The following is a 25,736-nucleotide window of genomic DNA, read 5'->3' as shown; positions in this document are numbered from 1 at the left end:
CAGCGTGCTCAGGGACTGCAGGCTTTCTGAGCGAGGGGGCAGCTGGAAATCTTGAGTGCCCAGAACAGCCCCAGCCGTGGGGGCAGAACAGGGCAAGCCGCCCACCCTGGCAGCTCCAGGGGTGGGTGGGCTGGCGTGTGGCAGTGAGGCAGCCTCAGAGGGTCTGGTAGTGCTGTCGCAGCCGGGCCTGCAGGAACTCGGTGGTCAGGTTGTGTCGTGTGATGATGCCAACGATCTAGGACCAGGAGAGAAAGACCCACGTCACCCGCAGGGCAAGACCCGGTGGCGAGAGTCTGAGCGGACAGTGCTTGCCTGGCCCAGGGTGGCGAGAGCGGACTGGCTGCCGGCCTGGCCGTGCGGGACAGGTCAGCGTCGATGTGGCCACGACTCTGTGACCTTCAAGAGGTGTCAGTCCTAGAGCACGGCTTGGACATATCTAAACGGGTGTCCACAGGGACACCCAATCAATATCCACGACAGGACTGAGCAGACCAGACAGCCATGCAGTGGGGAGCCCGCAGGCCATTAAAATAGGCATAGCGGAGGCTCTCTGCACAGGCAGCCCTCTCTGTAGGGTAAGGGGGAAGTCATTGTGAACAGTGATAAGGTTTTCAGGAAGCTTGCTGTGTAAAACCTCTATATCTAGTTGCAGAGAAAAAGACAGATTCTACCTTGAAATGTGAACAAGCTGCCTCTGGGGAGATAAGAGGTAGGTTTCTCTTTTTGTGTTTACTTGTATTTTCTGATTTTTCTACAGTCAAATAGTCACACTCAGGTAACAAGAAAAAAGGGAAATTCTAAGAAATAGGAAAAAATGGAAATGCCCCCAGCACAAATGACCAGGTATTGTATCTTTTCAAACTCCCCAAATATTTTGCTAGAAATTCTCTCATTTACTGACACAAATTCCCACGATGGGGTCAGAGTGAGGGCAGGGTGAGGGCGGTTGGGAAGACATGAGACAGGCAGCACAGGCCCCTGTTCTGGAACCATTTCAGGAGAGGGCCCTACACGGCGGCGGAGAAAGGTCGGTGTGACACGGGCGCCCTCTGCTGGCCCAAGTGGAGCTGGCCTAGAAGAAACCGCAGGAGGCAAAGGGGAGAGGTTTGCTGAGCTATGGGGGAGGGGGCCACACCCCACTTTTCCTCCTCACTCCTGGTGGGAGAACTTTGGGGGTGTACTTAGTCAGAGAAAGATCCCCGTGGGATTCTGATGTTTCCTCTTGGGTGAGAAGCCCTGGCTTATAAACAGCACTGTGGGGAGAGAATCCTTTCTAGAAGGTGGGCGGGTGGACAAATGCAGGCCAGCCCATCCGCAGGCAGCCCCTCCACCCGCCAAGGCCCAGACTCACCTCGCCCACTGCGTTCACCACCGGCAAGTGCCGCAGGCCCATGGTTCTGAACAGGTTGAAAACTTGGGAGACGTGGGTGTTGGGTGAGACAGTGAAGGGCGAAGGGTTCATGTATGGGGTGACATCCTGCAGAGGAAGACACCACAGGTCACCTACAGCAGGTGTGTCCAAACAGGACGAGGGGACAGCCGTCCACGCAGGGAGGACTCTGGCCTTCTTTCTGGCAGACTGTCCCAAAGGCGCAGCCCTTCTCACCACGATCATCCTGGGGTTCAGCAGGGTCAGGTCCAGGTCGTGGATGTCAGGGTAGCGAGGGTAATCCTCGGCCATCTCGGCGTAGGACAGGCGCGGCTGGCTGGCGCTCTGCAATTCCAACCAAGACACTGGCCTTGCACCAAGCACGGCAGCGGGAGGCCACATCTAGACCCCCCTCCCACAGCCTGGTGGCGGCCTGGAGCAGGGGCCGGACGGCAGGGCTTTAGGGCGAGAACGTCTCATCCCAGGCAGTTCTCGGCCAATTCCCAGCCAAGTCTCTGAAGTTTAAGCAAGAAAAGAAAAAATTCATAGCAGCGAGGTGGACTCCCTTGCATCCCCCGGAAGAGAAGTCCAAGTCCACAAGCCTGGCACCTGCGCGTGTCTTATTAGATATCGGGTCTTGGGATAGAGTCGGGATGCGGTCATGTTGGATCAGGGTGAGCCCTACAGCCAATGACTGGTGTCCTTCCAGAAAGAGGAGAGGAAGTCCAGGGAGGCCGACGGGGGCAGACTGGAGCAAAGCCTCCGCCGTGGAGGAAGGACGGCAGCCACCAGCACGAGCCAGGAAGAGGCAGGAAGGCACCTCCCTGGGAGCCCCCAGAGGCCCGAGGCCCTGGATATTCACGCTGACCTCGAGAACCAGGAAAGGAAAAATCCCTGCGGCTTGAAGCCACCCAGTGCATGACAACGGCTACAGCTGTCCCAGGGAAGGGCCCCGACAGCCTGGCCGCACTCCTCTGGGCTCAGTCTCCGCAGCTCAGGCCTCTCACGGTCACCCTGCGTCCTGGCTGCCCCACTGCTCTCAGTGTCCCCGTGCTGCTGTGACCCTCGCCCCTAATTCCACTCTGCACACAGCTCTCTAGCCCACTGCCTGCCAAGCAGCAAGGGTCCCCAGCGCTTTATCGGCAGGCTCTGGTGGGCTCCAGCAGGCAGGCGAGTCCTCCGTGACCCTCTGCTTCACTCCTCCGACCTCCTCATCCGCACAGCACCTTCTGCCCCACCTCTGCCAGGCTGGCCCTCCCTGGTCATATCTCCGAACCCTGGACCACTCCCTCGTTAGCTGCCCACTGCCAGGCCAGTCATGAGTGACCCCAGCCGGCCTCCCACGGCCAGACTGCAGCCGGGAGTCGGCGTGGAAATCGGGTCTCTGGCTGCTTGTCCAGCTCCGTCTGAGGGGTTGAAGCATCTGAGGGCAAGTGCGTCTCGGGTGGCCAAGGGGACAAGTCTGAACAAGCCACCACCCTGACTGCCCAAGAACCAAATGAGGGAAAAAGAAAACCACAGAGGAGTTGGTGGGAGGAGCAGCGTTTCTGCTGACGACACAGGTTAAGGCTTATATCAGAAATGAAAATGTAGAACTATTGAGCAGCTGCAGGCCGGCAGAACTCGAGGCCGAGTGGACAAGGGCTGGAGGGAGCCTCACACGCTGCCCGGCATCGCCTGGTAAGACGCTGCCGACTGCAAAGGGGACCCTCAGCCTCCCAAGGACCCAAAGGATGGGGCTGTGTCCTGCCACCTGCGCCTTCCCGAAGCATGAGACCCGGGCGGATGACTCACCGACTGACTCTCAGAGTAGCAGACGCCCCGGACGAGCAGCGTGACGAGCTGCGAGCGCAGGATCAGGCCGTGGAAGGTGAGCGGGCGGAAGCGCTCCTCCATGGTCCAGTCTTCACTCGGGGACTGGTCGGGGTACAGGTTGGGGTAGGGAGTGTATCTGGCACACAAAAACCACACGCTGCCTAGCACTCCTGCCGCAGCACCACATCCATGCCGCCCCGCCCCAAGCGCCCAAGGAACTCGGGGCTCCCTGCCGTGGAGCCCGGGGCGGGCCCTTCCGCAGCCCCGTGGACTGGCTCTCACCTGCGCTCCAGCATCTGCTGCAGCAGGTCCTCCTTCTCAGCTGGCTCCTCGGAGGCGACGTGCTCGTCACACATGTTCCGCAGCTCGCTTGACGGGTAGGACTTCATGGACTGGCTGCGTCTGCGCTGCTCACCCGCCCGCGTGAGGATGCTGGACTTCTGTGGACAGGAGGGCGCCCTGGACACAAGCTCGACCAGGGAGGTCGGGGTGTGCAGTGTGTGGATGCACCAACGTGGCAACGGCAGCAGCAACCGGGCAGCAGGATTTGGGGGACATGAGGGGTACGAGCCTGAGCTCATGGAGGAACGCAGCCTCCTCACAGCGGCTCTGGGCTTGTGACTCAAGAAGCTGCGGAGCCCCAGGCCCCGTGGTCTTTGCCGGCCTAGCACCTCTCCTCCTTGAACTGGGGAATAGCAGCCCAATTCTCCAGTCTTGGGGTACAGCCCCTCCTTCCCTTCAGATCTTGGTGGGATGGTGTGCACCTATCCCCAAAGCCAAGGGCACATGGCCCCAGGGAAGCAATGGGGCTTCCCCCTGCCTGGATGTCGAATCAGGAATGGCCGCCCCCGCCACGCCACGCTAAGCCGCCCGCCTGCCAGAGCATCTGTGCCGCGCCTCAGCTTGCCGCCAGTCCCGTGGGCTCTGACGGATTCACCTTCTTTCTAAGTAGGTCAAAGTCTGTCTGCTGTTGGCAGCTCCAGGGCTCTCCCTGACACAACTGGCACTGAAAATGGTCTGTCCACACGCCGACTGCAGGGAGACTGGACACACATCCTGATGGCCTAGCAGAGGCCAGACTCGCTGTCGAGCCCAAGCTCACTCCCTCACACACGCTAAGCAGGGCTGATGCCCCCCCAAGAGCCAATGGGTCCCGCAGGGGGAGCAGCTATAGCACGTGAGCTGCAAAGAGCCGCTGGCTGCTAATCCGCCTCTCAGGCTGCTCTGCTCACCTTGAACTTGATGTTGTTGCTGATGAGCTGGTTGCCCTTCATGAACTCCTTCTCGTTGCCGCGGTTCTCAGTGACCACGGGGAAGGCGTGGTGGACTGTGGTGCGCAGGATGCTGACCAGGGACTGGATGCGGGTATGCGGGTACACGTAGGTCAGGTTGGGCTCCATGATGTCACTGGCTCTTAGTCTGGCGAGGGAGGGGAACCGTGCAGTCTCAGCAGGGAGCTCCCAGCACCCCAGGAACAAGCTGTGAGCAGCTTGTGGCCCCCTGTACTTCCCAGACCACCCGGGGGCGCTCTTCTGAACCATCTCTGGCGGCTCCTTGAGCACACCCCACAGTCCTTGGTACTTCTATCCCCTTGGATAGAACCGCCCAGGCGATTCCGAGGCCTGGCATACCCATCCCTGTGCTGTCACACTGCTGGGGCGTGACCCCTCAATCCACACGAATGTCCCCTTACCACTGACCCTCTGCACTTGCCCAGGGCTTGGCCCTCCCTCCTCATCACACCGTGGCACTTGCCACACCTCACCACCGAGCCGCTCACTGTATCATGGAGATTTATAAGAAACCTCTGGGGGACCCCTTTAGACCACAGAGCCCCACAGAGCAAGCCAGCTGTGCGCACACACTCACACACGAGGCGCTGGATGGTATGACAGGCCTCACGGCTGGCAGAGCTAGAGATTTACTCTCTGGATCTTTACAGGAAAGCCTGCTGCCCCCTACAGCTGACCACTAGGGCCTGGTGCGATATGCGGATGCGGGCAGCCTAAACTGCTCGTGGGCCAGGGGAGCATTTGGTGATGATGCTGGAATCACTGCCGTTGACAGGACACATCATCGGGCACACGGGAGACTTAAATCCTCAACCACACAAAGACTTCATCCAGAAGCTTCTTTTCAGATTAACCAGAATGCCATAGGAACCGAACCAAACCGCCAAGCGGCCCACTCTCCTCTGCCCCCACCCTGCCCTGAGCTGCCAGCACCCTGGGCTCTGCGATACCCCCAAACCTGAGTGCTGTTTGAAGGACCTCCCTGTGGCTATTTACCGCCTCACCTCTTCCCTCCTAGGAACCTGAATTCCCATTTCTTCCCTGAACACCCATGGGCCCTGGCCCCAGAGTTTATGCATTCTGAACCAGCACGAGAAATCACGGCCTCACTTGTCCATCTCCACCTCTGTCTCCCATTCCAGAAGCGGCACGCCTCGCAGGCCCACGTGGATGTCATAGATGCCCTTATTGAAAAGGTCCCCCGTCCATTTGGCCACCTGTAACACAGCAGGGACTTGAGGCCGCGCAGCGGTGGGGTGCACTTGGCCCCGGGCCTGGAGAGCCAGAAGCGGAGCTCACCATCAGGGTGATCATGATGGGAAGCCCGTACGTGATCTCGTTGGTGGACTCGATCAGGATGACCGTGAGGCTGATAGTCATCCGGACGACCCCGCCCAGGAAGGCTGCGGCACCGATCAGGGCAAAGGTGCCCGAATAGATGTGGCCCAATCCAATGTAGCTGGTGGGGCGAGAAACCGAGACGCGGCTCAGAATCCTTCGGGGTGGAGGGCGGGAGGAATGCAGTCCATGGTCCGCGCTCTTGAGGGGGTTCACGCACGCACGCTCACGGTACCTCTTGAGGACGTTGGCAACTAAACGTCCAAAAGCAGCTCCACACAGCAGAGAAGGCACAAAAAGGCCACTTGGGACAGATAGGCCGTACGTCCAGCACGCGAGCAAGAAGTAGAAGACGAAGAACAGGGCCAGAGTGATGGGGCTGAAAGTACCTGCAAGGCAAGGACCCACCTGAGTCCCAGCAAGGCAGACGTCCACCAGACACGGCTCTTCACGCTGAACCGGTTCTGCAGGCACCAAACCAATCCAGCCCTGCCCACCAGCCCCTCGGCCCCTGCCAGGTCCCCCCGGGCCCAGGCAGCTCTCCAGGCACTGGCAGAAGCACTGACCTTGTCTGGGTTGGCGGACAAAGGTGAAGCCCCGCTCCTGCTGGGGGTGGGGGGGGTGCGGGGAAGGGGGCCGCTCACGGGCCAGCTGGCCAGGGCAGACACTCACCGTCCTGGTGGAAAAGCTGAAGGATGGCCGACTCCTGGGGGTTGAAGAAGAGCGTGGCCATGTCATTGTAGGTGTCATTGGGACAGAAAAAGGTCTTGATGCTTGAATTCACGTCTTCCGACATGACCTGAGGAGCAGAAGTCGGGAGTTACACCAGCGCCCAGTCAGGAAACCCTGTGTCTCGGGCGGGGCGTCTGTGGCTGGTGGAGTCGGGCTTGCAAGTTATACCCAATATTAAACAGGAGGCAAAAGAGGATGCACACCCAAGATCAGCCAGCGCGGTGCTGCAGGCTTTGCATTTTGAGAAAGAAAGAATCAGGAGGAAGACCTTGGCCCATTCACGCTCATCGTGACTGCGTAACTACAACTGGGATTCACCTTGGCCTTGGCTCCGCGTCCTCTTCCAGGGTGGATGCAGACACTGATTCTGGCTGCCTCTCCCCCCAAGCCCCATCTGGCTGAATAAAATCTAAAGTGGGGAAAGAGGAGACTGTCTCTCCACATTTCACTCTTGCTCTCCCCATCGTGGAGAGGTGAGATTCGGCCCCGCCTGACTCACTGGCGGACGAGAGCTTTTGGAGGGTGACAGTCCCTGGCCTTCCCGCTGACACCAGCACGTACTCCAGACCTGTCACTAGGCATGCGCGTGGAATGTCTTTAGAAAATGACTAAGGACACACATTCTCCTGGATTCAGTTCTACCGATGACATCCAGAGACGCCCTTACATGGGCACGGTAACAGTTAGAGGTGATAGGTTTGCTTAACTCCCTCGGGTGACCCTGGCTGGAATAAGGGCAGATTAAGGCTGCCCGATGGGAGAGGACAGCGCCCCCTATTGGCAGAACCTGGCAGGGAGAAGCTGGCAAAGGAGAAATGTGCACAGAACAGTGAGCGGTGAAGCTGAGAGGACCCCTGGTGGACCCCATAGTCTGGTGTTTCCAGAATATGCATGGAGGAATGCCAGTCCCAAGGGTCTCTGGAGAGAAGAGGACTCTTTCCAGTCAAGGGCACTGGAAAGCAACAGGGCACCTGCTGGGAGCCAGGGCTCCTGGCGAAACAAAGAACAGGCTGTCATCAGGTAGATTCGGCTCTCACTCTGCTGCTCCCGAGTGAACTTGGGAAAGAACTTTATTTTGTGAAGCTTCAGTTTCCTGGCAAAACAGGAATAAAACCTACCCCAAGCTACACATCACTAGCTGAGTGATCTTGGTAAGCCCTTACTTTGCCTCTGTTTCCTCATCTGTAAAATGGGGGTACTACTACCTGCCAACACAGTGGTGGTGGGGAATAAATGAAGTCACGGATGTCAAGTACTTAGAATACTTGGCACACAACAAATACCCCAGACACCCACAACACTGAAAGGCACTGAGAGCCCTGGAATGTCTTGTACCAGTGAGGCTTTCTGAGTTGTGGTCAACCCACTTAGCCACAGGATTCTTGTCCATCTGCTTGGCTCTGAATCACGTGTCAGTATTCCTTAGAACACACTTTGGAAGCTAGAGGTCTCAGAATGAGCTGGCCTAGGGAATAACTAGCAACAGGGGACAGCAAATTCTTTCTGTGAAGAGGCAGACAGTAAATATTTCAGACTTTGTAGGCCACATGCTGTCTCTCTGGCACATTCTACTGCTTTTTTTTTTTATTACAACCCTTTAAAAATATAAAGGTCATTCTTAGCCTGGGGGTGAAGAACACGCAGTTGCCAAGGGCCAAATGTGGCCAACCAGATCTACATTCCAGCTGTTCTCAGACCAAAGGATGCTGGGAAGAGCCAGGACTGCTGTTCACCCTAAAGAGACAAGTCCTCCCCACAATCATGTGGGTGAGGCTGGTGGGCACCTTTCAGGGACAGAGAGAGCAAACTGGGGCTGGAAGACGTGAACTCAGCTTCCTAAGCTTCTGTTTCCAATTAGGGGTGTTCATGTGTACGTGAGTGTGTGCATGAGCATGTGCACATGTGTGTGCAAGCGTGTGTGTGTGCATGATGGCTGGGATGGCTCCCCAAAGTAAAAAAGAGCAGGAATGTACATGTCCTCTTTTGGGAAAGGTGACTGTCACCCTTCTCTCTGTCACCTGACACAGGTGTGTGAAGCGATGAACCCCAACAGCTATTAGTTCTAAACACAGGCAAGCATTTCTGGATTCTTCCTTGTGGGTGTAGGACAGAGGTCGTGGGTGCACTGGGGTTACCTGGAGCTGGAATGAGCCATTACCGATTTGACTCGAAGACGACATTGGCCTGCATTCTCCCAACACCATGGAGGCCACGAACACCGCCACGGTGGTGACCAGGGACACCAGGAGGCTCTCCAGGACTCTGGAAGCAAAGTGCAGCATGACGAGATGTCCTGGTCTCAGGAACTCAGTGACCACCCAGCCTGCCCCCAGCCCTCACTGCCCTGAGCAGGCCCAGCAGCCCCTGCATGTGGTGCAGCGGCACAGTGAGACTGCGTGGCCACCTGCGTGTTTCCAGCTCCCATTGTGTGGAAAGCAGGGCCAACAACACAGCCACGCACCCACATCCTCTCTCGCCAAGAACAAAGCAGCCAGCCTTCCATCTCAGGTCCCTGGGGCCAGTCTCCTGGGCCCTTCTGTCCTGGTCAGGTCAAGAGAGGCTGGGAGTCAGCGGAGCTTTGCTGTAAAGGCCGCTCAGACTCGGCCTTCAGGCCTGTCCCAGAGCAGGGTCAGGACCCTGTCTATGTTCTAGCACCAGACACGAGGCACTGGTGGAGGGAGCAGGGTCTGGTCTCACAACGGCCTTCCTGGGGCGAGGTGGCCTGGTCACACAGAGCTCAGGGAGCCATGGCCGGCTGGGGGCAACTGCACAGGTACCTGACGAGCTTAGGTTTCGGGTGCACGTTTCGCATACGGTACTTTGCAAGCCTCTTGTTCAGACAGTTGAATGTGGCTCCCAGGAGGCCCCCAATGACCCCCATCACGACGAAGAAACCCAAATCCATAGCTGTCCAGAGATGACATTTTTTATCAGAGTCAGAGCACTGAGAGAAGGGGCAAGGGAGGGAGAGAGAAAAACCAGAGCCCATGAGACCAGGAAGGACAGAGGCGGAGAAGACAGAGTGAGCGGCGAGGCGGCCTTCTCTCTGCAAGCACCAGCGCAGCAGTGCTGGTCCTGCCGGGCCAGGCACGGGCAGGCACAGGGGGCCACGCGGCAGAGACACCCGCTGGACACTGTACCTACCCTACTGACCACTGCTCCCAGGCACTGAAGTTTAGAGCAATTCTCATGGGTCAAGAAATTCTGGAGGAAAGGACCAAACATACCTTAAACTCGCCGAAGTTCAGCAGTCCAGGGAGCTGGAAGGAACCCCAACTTTCAAACTGGATCCCAGAACGAAAGAAGTTGAGGGTGAAGGTGGCAGACATGGAACAAAAGAGCTAGGGGACAGGCGACAGAAACAAGAGCGTTTAATCACAACACACCCCGCCTTCTCCCTGAGCTGACCCTACTGCTCTGGAGACTCTGGTCTAGACTGGATCCAGGGCCCCCGGGGGTCATAACTCAAGTGGGATGGACCTGGCACAAGCCAGGCCATGAGAAGTTTTCACTCAAACAGCCTCCTGTGGGCCTGATCCTGGGCCAACGAGGAACAGAAAGCACTCAAGGGAGAACAGACGCCTCTGGGCGAGGAACTCGGAGTCAAGGCCATGTTTTGCCACTGCTGGCCTGACGCCAAGGCCAGTTTCAAGTATTCCTTTTAGATGATTCACCCAAAGGGTAACAGCAATTTCATGTGGGGGAGACAGCTTGGAGGGTGGGGAGGACATGAACATGGGGAGTCTAGAGTTTGGAGGTTATGGGTGTCTAGGGGAATTTCCAGTAAAGCCAAGCCCTCCTGGTCTCATCTAAGTACAGGTGGAAAATCAAGTGGGGTGTCCAGCCTAATTACAGGGGCGTGGCCAAGCTGACAAGCGCTCACTGCAGGTCCTCCTCACCACTTTCCACGTCAGCCCTTGGTTCCAGAAAGACGAGCCCTCCTCCAGACTGAATAAGGTACCCCCGATGGGAGCCCCAAAAGCCGCAGCGACTCCGGCAGCTGCCCCTGCCGATACAAAGTCCCGCTTGTCTCTGAGGAGGGAAGAGAAAGAGCTGGTTGATCCCCGACAGAGCCCTTGGGTGCAAGAGGCAGCTTTTCACCTCATTTCCAGCATCCCCTCTCACACCCTGCGAACGGTCGGGCAGAAGAAGGGCAGGGCTCTGGTAAGACAGACTCGGGGGCACACACAGTTCACCAAGGAGTCAGAGGCCCTCCCCAGCCGGGTGCCTGTGGGTGGAGGGGCTCCCCGTCATTTGCTGACTGTGAGCAAGGAGCCCCAGCACCGGCAGGAGGTGGGTGGAAGAAGTCGGGCTGTCCTGCTGAGACACATTCTCTCCAGGCCTTCCTTCCAGAAGCCCCAGCACCAGGGAAAATGCCAATGTGCTGGGTACAGAGAGAAGGGCAGCAACAGTGACTTGCAGGAGTGCCAAGAAGAGGGGACATCGCTGACCCCGGCTCCGGTTCCATGGGCCTTGCAAGGCGTGTAGGTCAGGGACACACCCAGCCCACAGCATGAAAAATTCCAGTGAGACCACCAGAAAGGCGACCCAGAGAGGCGGCTGGCGGAGTAAGCACTTGGGGAAATAAAACACATTCTTGCCAAAGTCAGAACACAACTTTCTTGGTTGCGATTTCGATCTTGGACTGTCTCCTCCATCGTCTGAGACGGTCCAGGCCTTATGGCGCAACAGAGCAGGGCCAGGCTTCCGCGTGGCCCCTGCGCTTGTTTTCAGGAAGAGAATTCAAAGCCCACCCCCTTCCTGTGCGTTGGGCTTCCGGCACAGCCGCCCAGCGAGGAGGCCGTGAGCTGGCCAGGGCACGGGCCGCGCAGAGTAGGAGTAAATTAACTGTTTCTTCAAAAACACCCAGATCCTAACTTTTCCATACCTGTCGCTTCGGAAATAGGGGAAGTTAAACTGGATCTTCCGTAAGGAGATGCTCTGGCACTAAAACAAGGGGAAAACAGAGAGAGGAGCTTAGGAATCTGAAGCCTGGGTGGTCGTGGCTGGGGGGTCCCCTAAGCGCCCCCCTGGACAGGTGTGCTGAAGGGCTGAGTCCAGAACAGCAACTTGGAAATAAAGAAGTTACACCTGGGACTGGGAAGGACTCCTTTTCCTGCCCCCACATTTCCAGGGTCTTTGGAAAGTGCGTCTTGTACATATTCAACAAGTCGGAAAGAACAAGGGGAACCGGCTGAGCGGAGGCTTGGGAGGAACTGAAAGGGCGTGTGGTCAAGGAAAGCGTCCGGAGAGCGAACTTTTGAAACAAAGTCTCTCGCTGCCCAGACCTGGCTCTGCGCCCTGGGGCCTCTGGGCTCACTTCTGAAAGTGGGGAGCCAGTGGGGAGGAGTCGGGGCAGCAGCAAGAGAGGAAAAGATGGGCTCCGGAGGAAAGACTCCCCTCTTGCCTTTGCCTGACAACTGAGGGGCCGTAGGAGCACTGAGAACCGGTGTCTGGAGAGTTCGCAGTCCTGAGCTGGCCCCTTTGGGAGCCTCAGTCTCCTCATCCAGGCATGAGGAGGAGGAGGCCAATGAATCTCTCCAGGTGATTCAGTTTAAAGAAAGGAGCAAGGGGTGGGGACGCAGGGAGCTGCGCACATGATGCCTGTGCACTTCAGAGGGAGCAGCTCTGCCCCAGCTGGTGGTCTGGGGCTGGGCAGCACTGGGACAATGTGGGGTGCTCAGGAGTAGCCAGGGGACCCCCAGGCGACTTTCATTTAAACATGTCATCTCTATGTCGCATTTTTCCTTCCAGGGTGCAGCAGGGCCTCCTTGAAACTCGTAGGCACCTGTTGCCCACCCTCCCGGAGACAAGCCCTCCCAGGAGACAAACTAGAGTTTTCTCAACTTCCACGGGCATCAGACTCCCTAACATGGGGCTCCGAATGGATTTTTCCGCGCTGAGGGACGCCCCCTCCCGGCCACTGGCTCTTACCTGCGGCAGGCCAGCTCCCACCACCGCGCCACTGTGGATCATGGGGCCTTCCTTCCCCACAAAGAGCCCTGGGACAGGTGAAGAAGGAGACCACGGTCAGCACATAACGGTCTCTAGGTCGGGAGACCTTTCTCTCAACGATTATAAAACAGAGATGATCATATCACTTTATAAGGGAAAGAGTGAGCCAAGTCCCATCAAACAAGCTGTTTAAAGTCTTGCTCCAAGAAACAAAAGACTCTTTAGGGGGTTAGCAAGCGGCAGCCCATGTGCCTGTTTTTGCACAGCCAGAGAGTTGGAAGTTTAAGTATTTACATCATATCCTCTGTTTGCCTCTTGGCCCACATCACCTAAAATACTCGTCATCTGGCTGGTCCTACAGGAGGTGTGCTGACTGCTGAAAGTTAGCCCCACAAACCCACCAGGTGGACACTCTACTTCCAAGCCCAGCGTTTGCTGCCATGCTAGGCAGTAGCTTCCTAACAGTATCTGCACTGACAAAGTCACCAACCGGCAAAAGGTGCGAGATTCGCTTGAGGGTGGGCCCTGCAAATCTGAATCTATTTACACCCAGAACAATTCCGTCATCTCTACCCTGGATACATGGGGGCTCAGAGACAGAAGCGACTCCTTACCTCCAGCCACACTGAACAGCACCCCAAAGACTTTGCACAGCAGGGTCCGGAGGCGGACGATTCCGGGCACCTTCACTCCGTTCAGATAGCACTTGATCTCAGGGATCCCGGAACCCGCCGCCACGGGCTGACGGGGAGAGGAGGCGCACCCACAAATCACAATTCATGGGTTCTGAAGCCTACTCTCAACACCCTCACCCCTCAAAAGGGCAATGGACCCTCTTCATTAGCTGCCTCAGCCTCACTTGTTGGGTCTGTTAAAAGGAAATCGCTAGGACTCTCCCTGAGTTTCTGACCTGGGAGGGGAGGGGAGGCAGGAGGAACTGCACTTCTAACAGGGTCCTGCTGATTCCGCCTCGCCTGGGAGCCACTCAACAATGACCGTAGGCTGCCCCCACATCTAGAGACCCAGAGCTCTTTTGTCTGAGGGGGGCCTGGGTACCCAAGTCAATTCAAATGTGCTGCTGAGGCCTTGCAGCACCCTACTAATCGAGATCTTTCCTCTTCAACCTCACCAGGGGCTGAAGCTTCACTTTCAGAAATATCTCTAAGTGGCCACTTTCTGCAGGCACCTATATTCGAGGCCTGAATCCGTTTCTGACATCCCAGAAATGGAGATGGAGAACATGAGTGCCAGAATCCAAAATGTCAGCAAAAGGGCGACACCCACACCTCACCTCAATGAGGACCAGAAGGCTTGCCAAGAAGACAAAGGTCAAGTTGAAACCCAAGAGTTCAAGGAGGGACAAGGCAAGGCAGCCTTTCTGGCTACATTCTTCCACCGCTACAGACATGAGGTTAAGGGAAATGTGCCGGTAGCCAGGGCTTTCCTGCCATGACTGGAAGTGGTGTGGCTTCTTTTCTAGAATATGCTGACTGCTTACTGCACAGCTGCCTGTCCTCCACACATACATTTCTTTTTTTTTTTTAAAGATTTATTTTTATTTATTTATGCATACAAGAACTGGGGTACAGGCCAGAAGTGCGGGGGGTGAGAGGATTCACCAGAGACAGAGTGGGGAGAACAGGCGGATCTACTGAAACACATTGCTGAGGGGAGCAGTAGGGAGACAGGCGAGGTCTGCTGCGCCTCACCATACATACATTTCTTAAAAATTGCTGAGATGTCTTCTACATCAGCAGCACTGGGAACCCTTTTTAATGATGAACTATTTCAAACATTAAAAATCAAAAGTTACATCCACACCCCACAGGCCCAATCTCACCCAACTCAACACTGTGTCATCTTTGTTCCGAATGTTTTAAAAAATAAAACATTAAATGCCACTGAAAAACAACCACCTTCATGTTGCTCTTGCTCCCTCTTCGGAGAGACGCCACTAACCTGCAATCATGTAGGCCTTCCCCAGACACTGCCCTCACTGTCCAGATTGTTCCAGGTTGTTACTAAAGTGGAACTATTACTGGATGGACATCCCACGGTTTCCTCCCCACCCCGCCATTAAGGCTTTGAGAATTTGCCATGTAGATAGAAAACAGCTCTGGTTCACCCCTCTGAATGTTTGTATAAACTTAAATCACATGAACATACCACAGTTTTCTGAACCATACATTTGGGGTGGTTTCAACTTTTGCCATGAAAAAGCTGCACAGACACCTGTCGCCTAGACCCACACGGATAAGAGGGGCTCTTGAGCCACAGGCAGGGGTACCTTCCTAGGAACTGAATCTGCATCTCTCAGGTGGTGGCAAGGCCAACCTTTCTCCCCTGACCTGCCACCCACGTCCTGTCGGGCTCCCCTTCCCGCTGGGCTCTGTTTTATTGTTGTTTACCCTCCAACAAACCACCCGTGCCCGTACCCCACCTGCTTCCCTCCTCCATCCCCTCCACCCTTCCTCCTATTCCCCCTGGTAACCATTATCTTCTTTTTTGCCAAGTTCACATTTTAATTTCTTCTATTGTTTGTGCGTAATTGTACACACAATTAGGTATTTATATTCCGCAGATGAGTGAAACCATATGTAATCTCTCTTTTATGTTTTGACTGATTTCACTCAACAAAATCACCTCAAAGTCCATCTATTTTGTGCCAAATGCCACCGCCTCATCCTTCTTCAGGGCTGGGTAATATTCCACTGGATATATTGCTTCTCTATCCATTCACCTGCTGAAGGGTACCTGGGTAGTTGGGCTCTTATTGAGTTACAGTTCTTTCCTTTATTCTGTATTGTAATTACTTGGCTCTTCAATGCACAGTGAACAACCTCTCCCAGGCTGCACCCTTATTTATTTGGCTTATGGTGTTTTATTGTTGTTCTTTGTGGGTTTTGGTTTTTTGAGTAAGTATAGTACTTAACGTAGATAGGTTTTTCAGTCTTTTCCCTTTCACCTCATGCCTTTGGAGTTGTAAGAAACGATTCCCTACTTTTGATATAACATGGTCTCTGAAACTACTATTTTGCCTATTTGTACTTGACCCACCCAGAATTAATTTTTAGTGTAATATAAATATATTTTTTCCATATATATAAAGTTAATGTCCCAGCATCTTATATTCCATTGCTTCCTCACTGACTTATAAGCCTAAGGCTGCAATTCACCACACTTCTATATACCCATGGGCCAGTTTCTGCTTCTCTTGTTTCCTATTGGTTGAACTGGGTATTTCTGCACCAATCTGACAGTTTTAACACTAGACCTTAAATCATAGGCATCTTGACAACTAAGACAGCAAGTCCCCCACCTGTGGTTCAAAGCTGTCTCGACGTCTTTTGATTTTTCTATACAAATTTAAGAAGAGAGTGTTCAAGTTCCACAAAAAATCCTACTGGAACTTTGATGGGTATTGCATTGAATTCACAGGTTGGCTGAGGCAAACAGGCATCTTTCTGGCATTTGCGTCTTGCTAACCATGAACCAGAGATGTTCTCCATTATCCTTTGGTGCCATTCAATGATGATTAAAAACTTAAAGCCCAATGGCTAATACACAGCTCTTCAAAGATTATATCTAATGTTAAACTCACTTAGTGGGTCTCCCTGGTGGTGCAGGGGTTTAGTCTCAGCGCTATCACCCCTACGGCCTGAGTTCGATCCCCGGCCAGAGAGCTGTCCCACCTGGTGGAGAAGACCTCTCCTGTCTCCCCACTGCTCCCCTCAGCAGCATATTAAAGTGGATCTGGGCCTCCTCGGTGGCACAGCGGTTAAGTGCTGGGTTGCGAAGCTGCCCGCAGCCTCTGCAGCACTGGTTCAATCCCTGGCCACCAGGCGAGGGTCCCACATGGCACGCAGACTCTCCTGCCACCCACTGCTCCCCTCAGCAGTGTATTTCGTCAGTCTGCCTGATCTGCTCCCCACTTTGGCTCTGGTGAATTCTCTCACCCTCCCGCACTTCAGACTGTATGTACCCAGTGCTTATATAAACAAATAAATCAATCTTAAAAAAAATAAATAAATAAAGTGGATCTGCCTGTTCGTCTCCCCACTCTCTCTGGTGAATTCTCTCACCCTCCCACGCCTCTGGCCTATACCCCAGTTCTTCTATGCAAAAATAAATAAAATCTTTTTTTAAAAAGTTACACTCAATTCTGGGCAAGAAAGCAAAGTCAATGACCGATGACATCCAGGAACACCAAAGACAGTGAAAAGGATACAGGCTTGCACCACTCCAAACTTGATCTGGGTGAAGAGGCGCACAAAGAAGTCCACAAAGAGACCCACCTGTGAAGAGCAAGCCAGCATCAGGCACGGCCCCCCTCACCCACCCTCATCACCATGTTGACAACTGGCCAGTGGCTCCCAGGTAAATAACAGAAAACCTCTCAAGGCCCACTAGACCCTTGTCGGAGGTCCTTGCTCAGGGCTCTAAGGAAACTGGAAAGACTTCTGATAGCCGTGGCTCGGATCACAGGCTTTCCGCCTCTAACTCTGCCTCCTTTCAAGCCAAGGCCTGAAAACTTTTTCCAGTATTGAAGCAAAAGGTGGTGGCAGAGCAAAGGATGAGAGAACCAGTAGCGGGAGAAGCTGGTGCTACCTAATAGAGGCAGGTCTGCTGGCGTGCAGCACAAGGGGCCAGGTCAAGGGGCTCGGAGCGATAAATGGCAGCGTGAAGGAGCTTGGTATGAAAGCAAGCGACTGGACGGCTAATGGCTACACTTATTACAGAGACATCTGTGACCAGAAACACAGATAGCAAAACAGACACTGAAATTTCAATATAACAAATCAACCCAAGTTTCCCCCAAGGGCATCCACTGAATGCCACCACAGAGCCTTCTGAATGCCATTTAGTCGTTAGTGAGATGTCCCTCGACCTCCAAATTTATTACAGTAAAAATGTGGCAAGTGACATGAAGAGAAAAATCGTGCTTGACTCTCGTGCCTATATTAAAGACATGCTGACGATATTTCAAAGGTACATCCCGCAGCATTAAATAGGAGACCTGGGGCCCATTCCAGGCCACTGCTTAGGAAAACATGTAACCCCAGTTCTAGACTGATTGTTTCTGTTTCCCCAAGATTAACATGATGAAATTCTAAGCCCCATTGTGATGGTATTAAAAGGTGGGGGCCTTTGGTGGATCATTAGATAATGAAGGTGAGACCCTCATGCATGGAATTCATGTCCTTAGAAAACAGACCCCAGAGGGACCTCTTGCCCCTTCCGCCATGTGAAGACAGAGCCAAAGGACAGCCAGCTGTCAGCCAGAAGTTGGGCTATCACCAGACATGAAAACTGTTGGCACCATGACTGTGCAGTCTCTAGATCTGTGAGAAGTAATTATTGCCTAAGCTGTCTAGTCTATGGGATTTTTGCTACATACACCCGAACGGACTAAGACCATCCCCTACTCTGACACTGTATTGGTGGAAAATCAGATCTGACACCTCCTTTTGACAGCCTGTGAACATTCCAGCTTCTCCTCCAGGCTAATCCATGGTAAGTCAGCCAGACGGTCCAGACCTTGTGCTGCTAAATCTCGCCAATGCTGCCTAATCTTTTCTTGTTTGTGATTCATTCCTGAAGGCCCTGACCCCAGATCCCCATGCATTTAGGTTTATTCCTCTACCCACAATCACCAGTTCTACCTCTGGATTAAATGAGCAGTGCCCAGGGAAGCAGCCCAGGACAGCACGATACGTTCACCGAGGGCAACGGTGTCCTGCCTGCTGGCCTGCCATGCTAAAAGGAAGGGCACATTCATGGTTGTGCTCCCACTACTTTGCTGCCCCCCTACAGAGGGACATCACATTCACCAGGCACTCTCCCCACCACGTCACCTACCTGAGAGGACCATACTCTAGCCTGGGAGATAGGTCTGGACCAAGGCTCTGAGTGCTTCAAAGAGCAACAGAGTTGCATGACTGTATGGCTCACTTTCAGTTTGCAAAGCAAAAGCAAGTGTCAGGATTATTAATTTGAAAAGAAGAGGAAAAAAGGAAAGGCCTCTCTGTTATGCCAATAAACAACTCATTGGCCCGGCCAGAACCCACCCTCTGACCCCCGCCCCTTCTCCCCCACGCCCCCGCCTGCTCACCAGCCCAGTGCAGACGCCAATGGCAAACACCATCATCCACTTCACTGCCTCATACCTCCGGCCTTTCTGTTTACACAGGAAAAGAGTGGCTCAGTTTGTTACAGGGCCAGATCAGTACGAGAAGGAATGTATCTTGGTTGATCGCTCTGACATTAAATTCTGCATGGACAGTGGGCACAGTGCAGCAGAATTCTGAGAGGGTGGGTGCTTTACAGTGCTACAATAATGACTCTAGGGGCGGGGGCAGCTGCATTGATAGTGGGGACTAGGGTTGGCAGGATAAAGGTCTGAAGAACAAATGCCGATATCTCACGAAAGGGATCCAAAGGGGTTAGGGTATTTACTGAAGCATTTAAAACAGAAAGAACAGCTGTCTTAAGACCTACTCAACCTCAAGAAAGCAATAAGGGACTTACCTTGTTATCCATGGTCTCCAAAACTTCCAGGTAAGGGTCATTGATACAGCGATCATAGTCCAAACTCTGAAAGACGGGCATGAGAATAGACAAGTCACAACCAGAGGGGAGGAATTAGCGACACTTGCAAAGGGCTGGAACTCCAGGTTCTGGGCATGGGCAGAGCAGTGGCTCCCGGGAGGGTGGGGTGGGCAGTGCAGCATTGCAGGCTGCTCAGACCTGGCAGCACCTGACTCTGCACTTCTTATACCTAACACTTCAGCAGCCCTGCTCAGGGTTCATACCTCAAAAGTTTTCAATGACCTATTTTTAAACATCTGGTCTCTGACGGAACATCCAAGCAGAGCTGAATATTAGATCTTCAGCATTCAGTGTTACCAACTTGATTCAATGAATAAACTTCAGTGAACCAGAGCCAAACTGATTTAGAAAGTCAATTACTTTTAAGTATCTTTTCTTGTTAGCATCTGTGATAGAGGGGTGAGTCACAAGACACACAAATCTGGAGACTATTGTAACAAGCAACTTCCAGTCTGTGTTAGGCAGAGGCACGGATTGAGGCCAGATCCTAAAAATTCTTCGTCTGCAGCCGTATTCCTTAAACTGTGCTTCACGAACACTGCTATTCTGCAGACAACTTGCAGGTGTGTCAGAGACATTTCAAGAAACAATTCAAAGGAGATTTTATTTCTATAAATTGTGGGAGAAGCAGCAGTGTGGTGACAACAGAAGGTGGTCTGCCTCATGTTCTCTGCTTCCAGTAACCTGTTCCTACCGCCAGGGTAGTTAGTGAACAAGCTGGGCCCTGGCCTGGGGCCGCACCCCCAGGCAAACACAGGTGTGACATGTGACTATTTATTACAACTACCCCAAATTCAAATTCCTGTTTAAAAAAGGGGACTGGAGGGGCCTCCCTGGTGGTGCAAAGGGTTAAGTCTAGCACTATCAAGCTATCTGCAGCCACTGCAGCATGAGTTTGATCTCCAGCCAGGGAGCTACCCACATGGCACAGCAGACCTCTCCTGTCTCACCCACTGCTTCCCTCAGCAGTATTTCAGTTCTGCTCCCCACTCTGTCTCTGGTGAATCCTCTCACTCACGCACTTCTGACACACATCCCAGTTCTTGCATGCACAAATAAATAAATCTTCAAAAAAAAAATTAAAGAAAAAAAATTAAAAGGACACTGGAATATCAACAGGTGACTAAGTCAATCATCACACACCCAAATAGGGAAGCGTATGTAGCAATAAAATGATTAGGACATGTCTTCATAGATAAATGGGGAAAATGTGCAAAAATTAAGCAAAAAAAGCAAGATAAAAAATAAAGCTAAATACAGGATGGAAAGTACAATATCCCATTTTGATTAAACAAAATCAAGGTTATTTCACATTAGCATATAATGCAAAAACATCTGGGAAAACTCAGTGGTTTTCTCCGAGGTGGTATTCACATGTGGTATTATTTGGGATTTTCCAGCAAACATCATGTCCTTTTTTTTGGATAATAAAATAAAAACACCATAGTTGGTCAAAAATACTTCTGCTGGAAAACCAGCCTCATCATGAGTGAATACACACACACACTTTTAAAAATCAATTAAATAATCTCCCATTCTAGGAACAAACGGGGAACAAATTAAAATATTGAAAAAACAAATATCCTTCACATCAGATATATATAGGAATTACTGACCAATTAATTATTTGCTTGATGGTTTTGTCCAAAATCCTCCTTAAACACTTAAAAGGCTTTTAGACACACACTCTAGGCAAATCCACTGAGGCAGAAAGCAGATTAGTGGCCACCTGGGGTGAGGGCAAGGGGAATGGGCAGTGACTGCTAATGGGCACAGGGTTGCTTTTTGGGATGATGAAAATGTTCTCAAATTGATTTGCTGATGGTTACATAGCTCTATGAACACACTAAAAACCCCACTGCCATGTATACTTTTAGTGGGTCAACTGCATAGTAGGTGAATTATAGCTCAATAAAGCTGATAGAAGGGCACTTAGTCCAACCAGGACATCGACTTTTTCCTTTTTTAATGGAAGAATTTATTAACTTCTTTTGGGGGCCTCCCTGGTGGCGCAGCGGTTGAGCGCGGGCTGCAAAGCTGCCCACAGCCTCTGCAGCACCGGTTCGATCCTCGGCTACCGGCGAGGGTCCCACGTGGCGCACAGATCTCTTCTGCCGCACCCGCTGCTCCCCTCAGCAGTGTACTTGGTCAGTCTGCCAGTTCTGCTCCCCGCTCTTTCTCTAGTGAATCCTCTCACCCTCCCGCACATCTGGCCTGTACCCCGGTTCCTATATAAATAAATAAATAAATCTTTAAAAAAAAAGAATTTATTAACTTTTTTAATAGTTCAAGACCTTCAACATAGTAACTAACTACCAGTAGACTATATGATCTGTTATTAAGGTTAGATACTGCTACTTCTTTGCTATGACTAACTTCCCTTTATTTCTGCTCTTTGAGTTGGAGGACTAACAACTTTTTCTTTGATAATAAAAATTTTTTTCAAATAAAATGTTTATTGGTGTTCTGCAGGGTTGCTGCCCTTGATTATAAGTAAAATGGCACCTGGCCACGGGGTAAAGTTGGGGTCAGAATGCAGCTCAAATTCAACCAGGAAGGACACCTTAGTGCTCACATAGAAAGCACATTCAGGGGATGCTTGGGGCAAAGAGGGGGCTCTGTGTAGCTCAAAAGAACAATAACAAGTCCTCACTTAATTTCGATATATTTTTAGAAACTGCATCTGTAAATGTTCTTCTAGGATGTGCTCTGTGACCTGCACAGAAACATTAGGATCTGGCAATAGCCCTGGGTCACAAATTGGGGTTCTTAGTTTTTAAACCACTAATAATGAGAATGGAAATCAAGAAGAGGATTTTAACATCTTGTAAAACACCCATCTTACCAAAAAAAGAGCCAAGTATGTACAATAAGCTCCTACAGGGCAAGAAGGATTACACTTTAGAAAACTTTCAACAGGCTTTCTAGGGGACCTTTACCAAAAAATAAAATCTGAGCAGACTTCCAATTAAGTGCCTAGCTAAATTTGCTCTATACAAAGTGAATGCTCTCCAGAAGCTCACATGAAGATGGTTAATTAAGAAATATTAATGACTCACATGAAAGAACATTAACCCATAAAACTGACATAAATATGCATATCAGCTGAAAGTAAATGCATTACAAATACAAGTGCAATTTAGTGAAAGGCGTGAAGGGAACAGCAGGGTAATGGGGCAGGGAGGACACGGTGAACTCCCAGGAGTAGGATGAAAGCTTCCAGAGAGTCAGATAATACAGTTAAGATCTCACCAGACTCTCTGAGGGACTGCAAAGAAATGGTACAACGTGGAGTGTCTTATACTAATTCTTGCAAACCTCTCACCTATGAACAAGTAAACAAATATTTGAGACCTATGAGAAAATGCATCAGTGGATGTCACATACTTTTTGAATTGTTAGAAGCACACCCATCATAAGTAATATATTAAACTATACCATGGTGGTGCAATTGGCAAGTCCTAGAGCCCTAAAATTATTTTGTCGAAGTAATTTTGTCAAGTAAACTACAAGGGAAAAAAAAAAAAAGGATGAAGAAGGAGCCTCCAGATTAAGAGATTTAAAAGATATATCAAATAAATGCAACATAAGGACCTTATTTGGAACCTGATTCAAACAAAAGATCTTAAAAATACACATGATGTTTATAAGAACAGGGAAATGAAAACACTGGATATTTCATATCAAGGAATTATTGAGTTCTTAGGTGTGAAAATGGTATTGTATTATGCTAAAAGTCTTTATCCTCTAGAGATGCACATTGAATTATTTATGGGTGAAATGATGTGACGCATAGAATTTCCTTTGAAATAATATGAGAGGGGGGAGCAGATAGGAGCGTGGATACAAGACTGGGCATGAGAGGAGTCACTGCTGAAGCTGTGTGATGAGAACAAGGGATTTCACTATCCTATTCTGTTCATCTTTCAGCATTTGAAATTCTCTACAGTAAAAGTTAACTCCATGCTACTCTCCAAATTATAAATTTAGGTTCACTAAATTCTACAGCAAAAGTAAGATGAAATGCTAAAAAGAAAATTCATTTGGTATGTTACTGCTCTAGGATATTGAATTTGAATTTTTTTTTAAAGATTTATTTATTTATGCATACAAGAACTGGGTGTAGGTCAGAGGTGCATGAGTGAGAGGATTCACCAGAGACAGAGAGGGGAGCAGAACAGGCAGACTGACTGAAATACACTGCTGAGGGGAGCAGTGGGCGAGACAGGAGAGGTTTGCTGTGCCACGAGGGTCAGCTCCCTGGCCAGAGATTACACTCATGCTGCAGTGGCTGCGGATAGCTTCACAGTGCTGAGACTGAACCCCTTGCACCACCAGGGAGGCCCTTAGGATACTGCATTTTTTAAGACTTTATGACACTAAAAGAAAAAAGGATTAAACATATATATAATTAATTCTACATCCTGGAATTAATTCCAAGGAAGCAATTAAGGATGAACAAGAGGGCCTCCCCGGTGGCGCAGCGGTTGAGTGCTGGGTTGCGAAGCTGCCCGAAGCCTCTGCAGCGCCGGTTCGATCCCCGGCTGCTCCCCGGCCACCGGAGCAGGGTCCCACATGGTGTGCAGACCTCTCCTGCCGCCCGCTGCTCCCCTCAGCAGTGTACTTCAGTCCTTCTGCCTGTTCTGTTCCCTGCTCTGACTCTGGTGAATTCTCTCACCCTCCCGCGCTTCTGACTGTACCCAGTGCTTGTATAAATAAATAAATACATAAATAAATAAATAAATCTTTAAAAAAAAAAAAAAAAGGATGAACAAGAAAGGACTTTATCACACAGGAAAGTCACAATAAAACCCTAATCCTCTTTAAAAATATATTATAGAAAAGCATCTAACAATATAAAAATTGTTATCAAGTTGGGAAAAAAACAGTATATTTAATAGAACTCACTTCTGTTACTTAAAAATAGCACATGTGTAAGCATAGAAAAGAATATTTAGTAAGGTGTTAATAGTCATCTCTTGTGAGTGGAGTTATAAGTTTTTCTCTATCTTTTTTTGGTAAATAGTTTAAGAATTCTCTATCACAACCACAGTTTGCTTTTTTCACTTCAAAAGCCACAGAGATGTCATCATGAACAGATTAAATGATAAGAAGGCATGTATGTTAAGTTTCCAGCAGCGTTGATTTTACTAAACACACACACACACACACACACACACACAGAGTCCCACACTTGAAAACCAAAACTATGATCAAGAATATTTCAGAGAGAAACTGTTTGAGCAGGAAGCAATCAACTGGAGGCTAAGTCTCTCAGAAGAGTAGCCCACACCTATAATGAACACACACTGTCAGTGGCTTTGACTCTAGGTCTCTACAATTTGTAAAAGCAAATAATCTGATGGCAAATACATACTCAATCCAGGTTAAGGTGCCAAAGAACCAAGAAAGCGTGGCAACATACAGACCCTTCCTGGGAGAAGTTACCTCTTAACCACTCACTCCCTGCAGAGAATCCGAATGCTTCTATCCACAGCAGCGACCAAGTCATTCCCTAGTTTTGTTACTCAAAACAGCATCTAAGAATCTCACCTCATAGTCTTTTCTTGGAAGAATTTCATCCTCTTCCTCCTGGGTTTCTCCAAGGATGGTCTAGAAAAACAGAGCCACAGAAAGAAGACCCTTTGAGTGATTAAAAGTGGAAAGAGGCAGAAGTATTTACTGAAATCAGCTGCTAGTTTCTCAATCTTCTGGAACCATTATCATCAAACGGTAACAAGACCACACACACTCAAAAAGTGGGACAGAGAGGGAGTGATGTGGGTTCTAGTCTTCCAGCTGAGCTCTTCATTACTAATGGCACATTTTTCAAATAATCACTCTTCTCTTCAGGGATAGATGTTCAGTGCAAGTTTGGCGTGTGTGTGTGTGTGTGTGTGTGTGTGTGTGTGTGTGTGTGTGAGAAACTGTCCATACGACAGTGCTGAATTTGAAATCAGAAAAGACCTGTCAACTCGGGGAACACTGCAACTCCAGTTCTCCCAGGGTGCTTTGCAAGGGGAAGCTGGATTGTCAGTGACCCAGAAAGAGTGCGGGACGGCGTGAGGAAGGGCTGGAGCAGCGAGGCCGGCTGCTCGGCAAGCCCCACGTCCAGGGAAGAAGCCCATTCTGAAAACACTTGTTTCGTTCAAAACTCCTGATGGCAATAAAGGAAGACACGGCAGGCATGAACTAGGGGCGACGTGGACGCTTCCTCACAGTCCCGGGAGAGGACCTGAGCACAGACTCAGACTCGTGCACGTGAAGCCCGGCAGCTGCTGGGGAGCTCGGGCTGCGGCGCCCCGGCCCCACCCGCGGCCACCTGCAGGCCCCGCTCGCCCGGCCCCACCCCCGGCAACGCCTCTCGCCGTCCCTTAGCAACCGCCCCCGCCCCGGCCCGGCCCCACCCTCTCCTCACCAGCTCCTCGGGGGTGCGGGTCTCGCGGTCGCCGCAGCAGCAGCACCACCTGCAGCAGCAGCACAGGGACCCCCTGCACCCCGCCATCTTTCTCCTTTACTGGCACCCCGGACCCCTCGGCCAACCCCCTCCCACTCAGGATTCGCGCTCACGTGACTGGCCCCGGGAGGGTCACGTGGCCCCCTCGCGCTTGGGGACGAAGACAGGG

General features: G+C 51.5%; 1 protein-coding gene across 2 annotated transcripts; it reads right to left on the bottom strand.

Moving 5' to 3' along the window:
• Positions 1–154: 154 nt before the first annotated feature.
• CLCN6 (chloride voltage-gated channel 6) lies at positions 155–25,615 on the bottom strand (the record flags this gene model as incomplete). Of its 2 annotated transcripts, XM_084242576.1 has the most annotated exons (23): positions 155–235; positions 1,352–1,477; positions 1,607–1,714; positions 3,164–3,320; positions 3,467–3,624; positions 4,417–4,603; positions 5,587–5,693; positions 5,776–5,935; positions 6,050–6,203; positions 6,487–6,613; positions 8,682–8,808; positions 9,324–9,490; positions 9,774–9,887; positions 10,446–10,578; positions 11,435–11,493; positions 12,481–12,548; positions 13,116–13,242; positions 13,793–13,899; positions 16,730–16,796; positions 18,614–18,679; positions 19,030–19,095; positions 24,664–24,723; positions 25,529–25,615. In XM_084242576.1, the coding sequence occupies 23 exons, from the start codon at positions 25,613–25,615 to the stop codon at positions 155–157; spliced, it is 2,613 nt and encodes an 870-aa protein (XP_084098702.1). The 2 variants fall into 2 exon arrangements, with proteins under 2 accessions (XP_084098702.1, XP_084098703.1); XM_084242577.1 differs by lacking the exon at positions 19,030–19,095.
• Positions 25,616–25,736: the final 121 nt, after the last annotated feature.

This window comes from Talpa europaea (assembly GCF_964194135.1).
Source record: "Talpa europaea genome assembly, chromosome: 9".
In the NCBI taxonomy this organism is placed as follows: Eukaryota; Metazoa; Chordata; class Mammalia; order Eulipotyphla; family Talpidae; genus Talpa; species Talpa europaea.
This window is presented reverse-complemented; position numbering and strand designations above follow the sequence as displayed.